Below are 12571 nucleotides of genomic sequence, written 5' to 3' on the forward strand. Positions count from 1 at the left end.
CGCCTGGTCGGAGGTTGCATAGAGACACACGTGTTTAATTTTTAGAGGGAGATGGCTTTACTTCATACTTCATATGGTATTAATAGGCCGGGCTTGGTGGCTCATGCCTGTAATCCTAGCGCTCTAGGGAGGCCGAGGCGGGCGGATTGTTTGAGCTGAGGAGTTCGAGAACAGCCTGAGCAAGAGTGAGACCATGTCTCTACTAAAAACATAGAAAGAAATTGGCTGGACAATATATATATATATATAATTAGCCAGGCGTGGTGGTGCATGCCTGTAGTCCCAGCTACTCAGGAGGCTGAGGCAGGAGGATCACTTGAGCCCAGGAACGTGAGGTTGCTGTGAGGCTAGGCTAATGCCATGGCACTCTAGCCCGGGCAACAGAGTAAGACTCTGTCTCAAAAACAAAAACAAGAAAACATATAGTATTCATAGAAGTAGCCAATGACATAGCCTTTGGGATTGCTTCTTAGCCTCTTGGCTAAGATAAAATGTGGAGATCACTTTTGCAGCATCAGTCCTAACAGGATCTAATCTGTCACTCATGGGCAGTGGTCCTGGAAGTCTGAGGTAACCTGCACCAGGTAAGAACACAAAAACAGGACTCTGTGTTCAAAATGGGCCTTTATGGAACACTGACTTCACGTGACTTCCAGAGAGCAAAGATTCAGTAAAAGTTACTCAGCCTCTCTGGTTCTTCTGTCTAAATCCAGAAGTTCTCTGCAGCCTAGACCAGCTCTGCCAGGTCAAGAGACTCTTGTTTCAACTCAGTTACCAGAATTTGATGAGGAACATATCAAGTCACATATAAGCTGTATTTACTTAAAGAATGAAACGCTCCTACAACACAAACAAAACTTTTAATCTTTGATTGAACATCTTTTTGAATAATGTCCTCCTGAATAATATTGCTGGCTCTCATCTGTGGCAACATCCACCAGCTATTGGCTATTTGGGTCTTGCATTCAGAGATTAAGGAGTAAGCCATTGAAGGTTGAGCTCTTTACTTGTGCTCAGCGTTGTGGTAAAAGCTCTATCAGCGCATCTTAGTTCTCACAAATACCTGGGGCACATATTCTAAGATATTTTGTTCGCCCTCAAATTTCTCTCTGTTCCCTTCGACTGCTTTGTCACTAGAATGTAAACTCTCTGGGTCTGGGGTCTTGTCTTATATCTCTAGTCTCAAGATCAAACTCTGAAACTTCTCTGAAACTCTGGATGGTTGAATGAACCACCTTTGAGATAGATAACTGTTACTGTGTATATCTGACAATTGACTGTTAAAGACAGAATGAGAATTCAAAACCTAATAATAATAATACTAGTATTAGGTTATTAGACAATGTTATTGAGTACTCATGAACCAAACTATGGTTAACCTTTTCTGCAATTAGATCATGCAGTCCTCCACGACAATCTTCCAAGGCAAGTCCTTCCACTTGTGCCGTTTTAGAGATTCTTTGTTGTGGAGGAAGTGACCTTCTTGCTTAAGGTCATGCAATTATTTAGGGACATGGCTAGGATTTCAACCCAGATCTGTGATTTGGAGCAAGTGCTCTTAACCACTAGGCTATGCTGCCTTCCTAACCAATTTGTCAACTTTCTCAATTGCAGATAGTTTACTGCTAATAATTATTTCAAATGAATTTTATGATACCTCTTATTCTCCTACTGATCATATCTTATTATGTCCGGGAGGCAGCACAGAATGAGTGACCTGTAAGTATAGCATCAGGTGGAAAGCCGATCTTGTTTGGGTGCTTTGGAAATGCCAATACAACCAACACGTTGAATGAACAATCCACTTCCCCATTAGCCAGTCCAAATGCACATTTTACATTAGCTTTGTGTCTGTCACATTCTGCTGTCTGATGCCAAAGTAAATCTACTAGTTTGCCATCCTTATCATTTGCTTCTGTTTTTTTTTTTTTTCCTGAATTTTCCCAGGTAATATCCAATTATACAGGAGCTAATTCTTTCTCTTCCCCACAGTATTAATAATCAAAATAGAATCCTCAGGCTCTAAGATAATTTCAACAGGCAGAGTAAGAATAAAGAATAAGAATGAAGACTGACAACAGAAGCATTCTTTTCTTACAAGTTTAATTCTCTATTAGTGCATTAACTCTCCACGCAAGTCCAAGAGGTAATTTTCACCTACAAGTAAAGCAACACATGCTAAATTAGGGCACTGGGTTCAAACAAAAACAGCAGAAAAATCTAACAGTTTAAATGAACCCCATTCCAATCTGTTTACATATTTTCTTTCAAAAGAATGGTATAATTGACTAATTGCTAATTTTGTAACTGATGCTGTGGGTTGATTTTACCTCCAATATTTACTGAAGTATATCCAAATTATAATGAATATCAGTGTAATTTTCATTTCTAAAAAGGGTAAAATACTTTAGAAAAAGTGAACCTAATTAAGATTAATTTTAAAGAAAAAACCCTGGCATTAAGAGAACATGAGACAGCAGGGGGGATATTTTAATTAGAAAAGGAGAACATACAACATCCTAATCATTTTGTATTTTCTTTGTCACTGAATTAAACTGGTTTTCATTGACAATGGTGAAATTATTGAAAATCAGTACAATCTGTCTTCAAAAAATTTTAAAGAAAATATATAATGAAAATTAAAATATTTTAATATTTTTTTTACTTAAATTCTGAATCTGTGTTGGTTTTAGCTTGGATAGCTTTGCATATAAAAATTGGAGAATGCTGAAATTTACAATAGCTAAAAAGAGGATTCCTAGGTTTTCAATTCCTCTATTTGAATAATTATCAATAGACACACAATAAGGTATCGCACAAATTGATATGGCAGCTGCTTGCTCAGAAACTGTAAATCTAATGAATCTGATTTCAAGAGGGATTAGGAGCTTAATCATGCTTAGAGCTCTGGGGTTCTAGCCTAAATTCCCCAGGTTAGAATCCTGTTCTTGCTACAGTGACCTTGTGCAATTTAGTTACTTGCCCCGAGCCTCAGTTCCCACATCTGTAAAATGGGCTTGATAATAGACCATTATTGTCAAAATGGATTTAGCAAAGGTGAAATGCATAACACAGAGTCTGGCACAGAGTGATTATATGTTATTTAACATTATCGGCATTATATTTCTATGAAAAAATAATCTGATCCCCAAATCGCCTTACTCTACCTGTCTTCCATGGATAGGAACTCTATCCAATTCTGTCTGTGAATATGGAATTCTTGGACTCCTATCTTTCTTCTTAGTAGAATGAAACCAAAGGAGAACTCTAAAACTACTGAAGCAAAGCCACCTTCAAAAGGATGTCTTTTGTCTCCCAATATTATACATTTTCCTGCTGATAAGAATGATGGCTCTAAGCATTCCCCCACATCATTTCATTTGCTAACTCCCAGCCCTTTACGTGAGTGGCGACAATAACTTGAGTTCACAGAAGAGGGCACTTCAGCACAGAAGAGTTCAGCATTTGCTGAAGATCTGACAACCGTATGAGGATACTACTACCATGGTCCCCATTCTGCAGATCAGGAAATTGAGGCTTAGAGAAGATATGGAAATTGAGCAAGATCCCATGGCCATAAATTGGTGAAGGTGCTATTCAGATCAAGGAAGTATGACTCAAAGCTGACCTTCCAATTCTGCCATGTCAATCAACCCTGCTTTCAGGAGAGAGGGCATTAGCACTGTTGCAGGGCTAGAATCTGTTTCTGCACATTCTCCAGGTTGTTTCCCTTCATTAGGGCATATTAATGCATGCATTACAGCTGCACTTGAATTTAAATTCTCTGTGTCTCTCTTCGTCTCTCTGTCTCTGTCTCTGTCTCTTTCTCTCTCTCTCTCTCTCTCTCTCTCTCTCTCTCTCTCTCTCTCTCTCTCACACACACACACACACACACACACACACACACTCTCACCCCCAGATACAACCCCACACATAATTTCCCACTTAATTCTACTGCCTCTAAACAAATGTTTCAATTCCCATCCAAGAAAATAATGGAATTATTATTTGAGCTCTCATTTTCCTTGCATCAATAATAGCATTCAGAACTGTTTCCTAATTAAAAACTAATATTTTTCTAGCATATTTTTTCAAATATTTAGAATGTATCACAAGGATCATTTGAGAGCAAGTCTCTAACATTGACACCAATGAGAAAATCCATGGAGAACTTGATAAGTTGATATTGACTTTAAGATAATGCTTGTTAAAATTGTGGGAGTAACTAGTTAGGATCAAATAAAGGCAGAAGAATCTAGATATCGTAATTCTAGAAAGCGAATTTTCTGCTTCCCCTCCCTCCCCCTTCTCCCCACAGCTGAAATACCTTTAACATAGAGGTAACTGTCTCATATTGCTGATTTTACTGAGTCAATAGGGTATAAAATAATTTTTTTAATTGTTTAAAGATCCTGTTAAAATATGAACAAGCTAAATGTTGGCTGAAAAATATAAGAAGTGTCAGGCTTAGCATAACTCTTATGATCTTCTCCTGTTTCCTCTGTAGATGTTCTTTTTGGACCATACTATAAATTATCATGCATGAACATTTGATTTTATTGTTATAAATTTTATTAGAATAATAGAAAATAATACATACAGATAACCATAGGATACGCACACAAGAATTTAAAGATAAACTTTATACTTTTCAATATGAAACAAAGTACATATCTCATGGAGATATATTGCTAGAAACAACAGGAAACGATAGAGCAATCATCTGGAAAATGAAAAGTATAGGAACATAGTATAGGAATTACTAAATAATAAAAAGGTACAACCCCATTACATGTAGCATAAAATACAGGTATTGGAGAAAGTATTTCCCCACTTTTTGACTGGGAATAGCAATGGTCATATGAAATCTACTAGTCATTCAGATTATTTCTAGATATATACAGTATATACAGACCTTACAGAGAAAGTTATAAATGTTTTTCTCCTTTATGTATAATGACTTTATCTTAAATCTAATTTCTAAATGTAAAGTCTCACTTTATGGCGATACCAGAATTTTGCTAATTTTTAATCTTTCTTGATGTCTGAACTGTTGGCTCCAAATTCTGATATCTTTGGAAGTATGAACAGGTTCCTACAAAATGTAAAATTGGTTTGGAAAGAGGTAAAAAATTGATTTTGCAAAGTCAAACACTCAATCTGCTGATTTTAATATATTCTTTACATATTGCTATGAAGTCATGTCTTCAACAATCCTTTGAAAATCACATATTGAAAGACAGGCGTACATATCAAAGTCAGGGGCATTGCCTCGGTTCCATTACAAACTTAACTCAGAAACTAAAATGCCTGCCAGACTCACTCAGATAGGTGGTGAGATTTCATTAAAAAATCGTCTCTGCCATCCACAAAAAAGAGAGGATTCCCTTAATGGAATTGGAAATTGAAATGAAGGTTTGTGTGAATTTCGTTTAATATTTGGGTTGAGATTCAGGTCATTCCTGATTTTCTCCACCAGGTTTTAATAAAATCTGAAAACTTATTCATAGGTGTGAAGGAAACAATTCCTTTTTAAACTTTTTTTGTTTAATTTTTAAGAAAGGATAAAATGCGATCATTTTCCATTTTTATAATATCACCGAATGAGACAGAAAGCATTATCTGGAATGTGGAATACAAGCTTGAAAAGTCTAGGTTGGTCCTCACGACTTTTCTTATGATTAATATTAAATGCTAATAGTAACATTTTGCACAGCTCCCTTGCATTTGGAGTGGCAAAGGATTTACACATTTCCTTCTTTATCTTTTAAAAACTAATTCACAGGGCAGAGGCTGATCAGATGGGTATTATTATCTCCACATTTCATAGATGAATAATTGAGAGGTATGGAGAGCAAAGCCATGTGTAAAGTCTCACGACCATTTCGTAACATACGAAACCGAATATCATTCTGCTAAGCTCCAGAGCAGCATTTTCCAACACCTTTTTGGGCCCCCTTCCACCTCCTTCCAACAGGATTTCTTAAATGTATTTTTTTGTCCTTGAGGATTTAAATCAGCATTTCAAAGTGATACTGGCTAAGTCTTACAAATAATGCTGTTATAATGGGAAAAATAGCATTTTTTTAAATAAAAGACTTTTTCAATGGGGAAAAAAAAAGGTATGTATACATATGGGAGTATGGGAGTCTTCACCCATAGGCAGTGCTCAAACTCATAGCTTAAGAACATTTATATCAAAAGTCTGAAGTATGTAATATGTAAATTCCTTTGGTTTATCAAGTTAATATTAAGGCATTTCAGATTCCCCTAAAAGGATTTACTGTTTTTTTTTAATTATATTCATATTTTACCTATAATGAAGTAGAAAGTTAAAAATAACAGTTGAAAAAAAAACATGCATAATCACTGCAATTTCATGAAAGCATTTTTTTTTTGGTAACCAATTAACTTTCCAATAAGTAATAAAAAAGAGTTAATATCACCACAGGGCATTTACAATAAGGAACAGTACTACAGGCATATAACTTGATATAGGGTGGACACTGGAGATGGCTGATGTGGATCCTCTTGCATCCATATCTGTCAAAGATTACAAAGAGCTCATTAATATGGAAGGACCCATATGCAATCAGGGTGCTAGAGACTCAATGTTGGTGTCCTCCCCCAAAGTCATATATGTCGAAATCCTAATGCCCGGTGTGACAGTATTAGAAGGTGGAACCTTTGAGAGGTAACACAGAATCTGCTGGTACCTTGATCTCAGGCTTCCCAGCCTCCAGAACTCTGAGAAATAGATTCCTTTTGTTTATAAGCCACCTGCTCTGTGGAGTTTTGTCATAGCAGCCTGAAAGGATGAAGACACAGGGCAAAAGCAATAGCTCTCCCACCCAGATCTCGTCATGGCATGACCCTACCCTGGTATCACAATTTGTTATTAGCCTTCATTTTATTCATCAATGTAGCATATACTAGTTGCCAAGAGTATCTATACAAACACTAATGTGTTTGAGTTTTCTTAAATGATTCCAGGCTTTGTTTACCTACTATTATTTAACTTTAATTGAAACTGGGGGAAAAAAAACAACTTCATCATTTTGAAAACAATTATACTTGATCACAAACAATTCTGAGATAATTCGATGGTTTAATTAAAGCAAGCTTCATTGGGTAAGGATTTGGAAAGCCTGTGCTTGCTTCTATTTTATGCATTTCCAGATAAATTATTACATACAATAAAAAGTATCATCTAAAGAAAAGCAATCGATAAAAGCTCCATTTTCATAGAGACAGCCTTGTGCAGTCACTAGTCTATGCAAGCTCAGCAAGACAGCAGACGCCAGATTGAAAAGGCTACTTTTGACTCAGCAGCCCTAAAAGGCTAAAAAATAGTGTCTATCCCTGCAAAAGCATAGAACCTATTTCTTTTAACAGTGCCTCTTTGTCCATATTATAATGTTAACTCTATACCTTGCTCTATTCAGGGAACAAGAAGCATGGGCTAATACTTTTAAAATCTAAATTAATCGTGATAAACTAAGCTTAATTCCTGGATGGAGGTGCACACAGTTTTAGAAATGTCTGTAGTCTCAGAAGGTTTTTATACTGGAAAACTTCAGTTCTAAGTGGTTCCTGTTTTCTTAGTACAGCTTAGTTTGTTTTAATCTAAGTATAGCTGTCTTCATGATTCCATAGAAAGATAAAATTCCTCCAAGTTTTCATAGCTCCTTTCTCTTCAGTGGGTAATGTCAATCATTTTGTTTTCCAAGATTAAAGACAAAAGTTTCAATCTTGATTGCTCAATACTGTAGAGAGGCTAGTCTTGATGAATGGAAACTAGGAACAAAGTTATTTATGTCACTATGAACCACAGAATAGAATATGAAGACAAAACAGGTTCTGTAGTACTTAAAGTGAGGCCAGAAATCCCCAGACCTGGGATTTAAAAGTGAAGATAAAATTTCTTCTACTATTGGTATTCATAAAATATATATGCCAAAGTCTGTTTCCCTTAACTCTAAAACGGTAATTTCTATAGTAAATAGGTTTCATTTGGATTTTGAAAGGACAAGTTAGAGTGAACTTTCTTTGAAGTTAACACTTTAAAAAAAAAAAAAGTATCTTTGGTTTGGCACCTATAAGTGGTTTATGACCTTACCAATGTTAATTTTTCTATTTAAAAATTGGTAAGACTTATCTATAATTTGTAGGAGGCAAATGACTGGCATAGCAAGGATCTTAAAAACACTGTGTGGGTTCAACATTGCCCTTGAGAAATTCTTAGGGAATGCTTCTTTTATAGGCAATTCAAAGGCAAATGTAGGCATGGCTCAGAATGAGGGGAAAAATATCAAATTAATGAAGTTTTGCTAAATATTCTTTGACATCTTTTCCTTCTGTCTTCATTTCTCTCCCTATTTTGCACCACTCTTGAGGAGTTCCAGCTGTGATCACCTCTGATATTCCAAAACTTCAGCATTTGGATGAAAGGCATGCAGGGAAGAAAGAGTGGACAGAGGGACCCTGATGGGCTCACCATTGGAGGGTAGGAACACTGATGTAAAATAAATAAAGGAAACAATGACTTCAGCCAACTTACTGGTGATTCGCGGAATCCTGATCTGTTCACTACTCGTCCCATCCCCTCCATCTGTTGTGGCCTTGACTTCAATAATGTAGTCCTCTTTAATGGGCAGCAACAGTTCAGCTGAAGTTTTATTTGTGTTCAGAACTTGCACATTATTTTGACTGCTAGTCCTATAGAAAACCTAAAATGCATGAACAGATAACACTTATGTCTTATATTGCCTGCTCCTATTTTTTTCGTAGAACTTGTCACTCTGAAACCACATTATTTTGTTTGTCTTTCTATGCTCACTAGAATATAAACTGCATTCACAGCTCTATCAATAGATTCTAGATTAGGGATTAGAACATAGTAGAATCGTACAGCTGTCAAAATCAAAAAGGTGGGGGAAGATTGAACTTCTTTCATGAAAAAGCTCAGGTGGATTGGGTATTGGTGAGGCTGGAGAGAGGCAAGGCAATGCCATGCAGTTTGCATCTTGAATGCCTGATCAAGGAATCAGAGACAATATTTTTTAAGTAGTACGTGGATGGGCATCAAAAAGTAGCAAACTGATTAACACACAATTTATAATATTGTGTCCAAAATTCCCACATGAGCAAAATTACTTAACTTAAATCTATATTTAAAACATAAAAGCTATTTTGTAAAAATATCTATTTTATATAAAGCTTGATATCTATATCAGAATTAGATTACAGAAACCATATCATCAACATTTAGAAACATTCATGTAAGCTGAAAGCTTCCCTTGGGAAGTACTGCCAAGAGTAGGAAAATAAAGCACTGCAAATGATACAACTTACTTTATATCCTGTTACTTCTGATTCATTCTCCATGGCTTTAACTTGCTCCCAATTAAGTAACACTTTAGTGTCTGTGGCATTCCAAACAACATTTCCCGGTGGCTGACTGGGAGCTTGAAATGCAAAATGAGAAATGAACACAGATTTGCACATGGAGTGCTATGTTACACAGAGGAGATTCATGACTTTCACAGGAGGCTAAGGGGGGTGGGGGAGTATCTCTTTGGTAATGTATGGTGTACTGATGGAATCAGAAAAACTAAGAATAGCCAAATTTCCTTTTTAAAAGGCATTTCACTTAAACTGTGAGATCATTCATTTGATCATACTCATCACATAGTTTAGGGCATTTCACACCTTAGTGCACTATATCTCCCAGAAAACACATTGATAGTGGAGATAAGGAAACCCCTTTATCCACCACCAGAGGACCACTTGGTGATGAGCAGAGAGACCTGTTGTGTGACAAACACAGAGCCTGAGAAATTGCCAAAGGAGCAGATTATAGTCACACGAAATGAAGTGTGGATGATTTTTGAGCCAGCCTTGTATGATGAGATGGGCAAAACTGGGAGCAATCAAAAATAAGAATTACTTAGATGTATTCCCATAAAGTAATAGCTACACACATGAGAAATGGCAATGGAGAGTCTATATTTTCAAGTCTTCGTTTTTCCAAGTTCAAATCAATTTTTGAGAAAAATAAGGCAGAACACCAAAAAGTTAATGAGAATTCCATTAGAGAATTAATGAAACTCTCTGAGGTTTATAAACATGGATTCATAGTTCAGTCTCTTCTCAGGAACACTGGATAGTAAACACATGCTGGGTGTGGGGGTGGGAGGTGGCCAGTAGCATTTGTCAATAGCAATACAGACAGGGCACTGAAAATTCAGTGTCTTGTCAATCACAGAACAACACAGATAATGTTTTTCATTGAGCAATGGCACCACAATTGCCCCAAATAGTGCTGAAATACGTTGTACTTGTGGATTTAAACCACAGAATCTGATTTGATTAACTGAATTTGTAATGGGAAAATGATATAAAAGATTGGCTATGCACAGAATTTTCTAAACATTAATTCATACCATAAGTGAAATACAGCTGGACTTACAGATGGGAAGAGCTCAAATACCTTCCCATCTAATGCCGCCACCAAACAAGACTGCATTCCCCGTGGATTCTTGTGCTTACTGTCTCCTTTTAACACTATTCTATGTTGCTTCAAAATGTTGTGATCTGGTATTAACAATGAGCTTAGGTCAGCTAAGAATGCCCAAGCTGCAATGCTTTGATAACAAACATAAATAAATAATAGCAGTGGCTTAGAGGTGAAATACTAATGACCATGTTCAGGTTGCTCAGTCGAAATGATATGAATGCACAATTGTTGGAACATATTCCCAAATTCTGTTATTCCCTGTGGCCTGACAGCACTATAAAAAAGACAAGTTCAATTTGATGCAGCTAAGATATATTTCATCACGGTTTGTCCTACCTCAAGATGAATGCTTGGATGTTATAGAAAGTTTGAGTAATTTTGGTTGAATTACCTATTCTAACACCGGCCTTGAGAGAGAAATGACTGCAAATATAACACTGGGGTTTATCCTGGTTAAGTCCCAAAATAGATGAGTTGAATGAGTTCAGCCTGAAATAAATACTTTTGAAATGACAACAAGAAAAAAGTAAAAAAATAAAAAAGGAAAAGGGAGAGTAAGGGAAAAATAAAAGGTTGGTCCTCTGCCTGTCTGATCTTTTTGAACATAGTGTTTCCTGAGCATCAGATACTCATGCAGCATTTTTGTCATTTTTGCTATTTTTAAAAAATTGACTCAATCTAAAAAATATATAAATGTCTATTTTAGCCTTATCTCAATAATATTTACACAATAATGAGCTTGATATACTAGTTATATTTTTGGGATATTCTCTAAAATAAATAAAGCTAATGCTTCATTTCAAAATTTTAAAAATGTTTGTGAACCACCTAAAATAAAATCATGTCTCTTACTACCACTCATACGAATAACAACATCTGTGAAATTCTAGACCATACAAACTCTCTTCCATGTTTAAAATTTTATTATTGTATGACTATGCTTAGTAAACATCTATAATGTGTCAGGAATTTCAGAATGCTCTTGATGTAATGTAATTTACTTAATCCTCATTACATTGCATTGCAACAATACCCATTTCTGTACATAGGTCATTTGTACTCAGAGAGTTCAGAAAAATAAAAAAGGTTATATACCCATGTTCATAGCAGCATGATTCATAATACCCAAAATGTGGAAGCAACTCAACTGTCTATTAACAGATGAATGGATAGACACAATATAGTGCATATGTACAATGGAATATTATCCAGCCTTAAAAAGGAATGGCATTCTGAAACATGCTATGACATCAATGAATGTTGAGATGTGCTACATGAAATAAGGCTGTCACCAAAAGGCACAAATAGTGTATGATTCCTCTAATATGAGATATTTAGAGTAGTCCCATTCACAGAGACAGACGGTCGAATGGTGGCTGTCAGAGGCTGGGAAAGGAGAATATGGGAATTGTTTGATGGATACAGGGTTTCAGTTCTGCCAGATGAAGGAAATTCTAGAGATCTGCACGGCAGTGTGAATGTACATAACACTAATGGGCTGAGTGTTTAAAAATGGTGAAGGTGGTAAATTTTATGTTATGTGTATATTACCATAATTAAAAATTTACAAAAACTTGCTAAGATACACAACCAGTGAGATGTATTATGTGGATTCAAACCAGCTCTGTTTAATTTCTCTGTTCCTTGAGAAGATAAGCCTTTTTTATTCTTTTTTTTTTTTTTTTTTTTTTTTTGCCTCTCACTGATGTTAAGCTTGGGCACGGTTCTTATGGTTCCCTGTCTATAGAAACACATCTTTTCTCCTTCTTACTGGCATCTCATAGACATGAGGCTTCATCATAGGAGTTTCTTCAAGCAATGGAATAGGAGCAAAAGGGAAACGGTCCACTTCCAAGTGGCAGCTTTAAAGACCACTGAAGAACGTTGTTTGCTTTTCTCGTCTTTCTCTCTGTCACGACATCAACATGTCCCAGGAAAAGCTTGGCTTTTCCTTGAAGTCTGGGTCCTGGACTGAAGACGGAATGGATCAGATCTGACTCTTACTCGTGATGGATGAGTAAGAAAGAAACATTTGTAGTTTTATGCCACTGA

At 36.1% G+C, this 12571-nt stretch overlaps 1 protein-coding gene across 2 annotated transcripts in view; it reads right to left on the reverse strand.

The window, feature by feature from the left end:
* Positions 1 to 5900: 5900 nt before the first annotated feature.
* CNTN3 (contactin 3) overlaps positions 5901 to 12571 on the reverse strand; it is a 304606-nt gene continuing 297935 nt past the window's right edge. For both annotated transcript variants that reach the window (XM_075998483.1, XM_075998482.1), the window contains 3 exons: positions 9355 to 9467; positions 8561 to 8729; positions 5901 to 6543 (listed from right to left, as the gene is read on the reverse strand). In XM_075998483.1, coding sequence (XP_075854598.1) covers positions 6443 to 6543; positions 8561 to 8729; positions 9355 to 9467 — 383 coding nt within the window. In that variant the 3' untranslated portion in view covers positions 5901 to 6442. The remainder of the gene's footprint in view (positions 6544 to 8560; positions 8730 to 9354; positions 9468 to 12571) is intronic.

This window comes from Microcebus murinus, chromosome 28, assembly GCF_040939455.1.
Source record: "Microcebus murinus isolate Inina chromosome 28, M.murinus_Inina_mat1.0, whole genome shotgun sequence".
Classification (NCBI taxonomy): Eukaryota; Metazoa; Chordata; class Mammalia; order Primates; family Cheirogaleidae; genus Microcebus; species Microcebus murinus.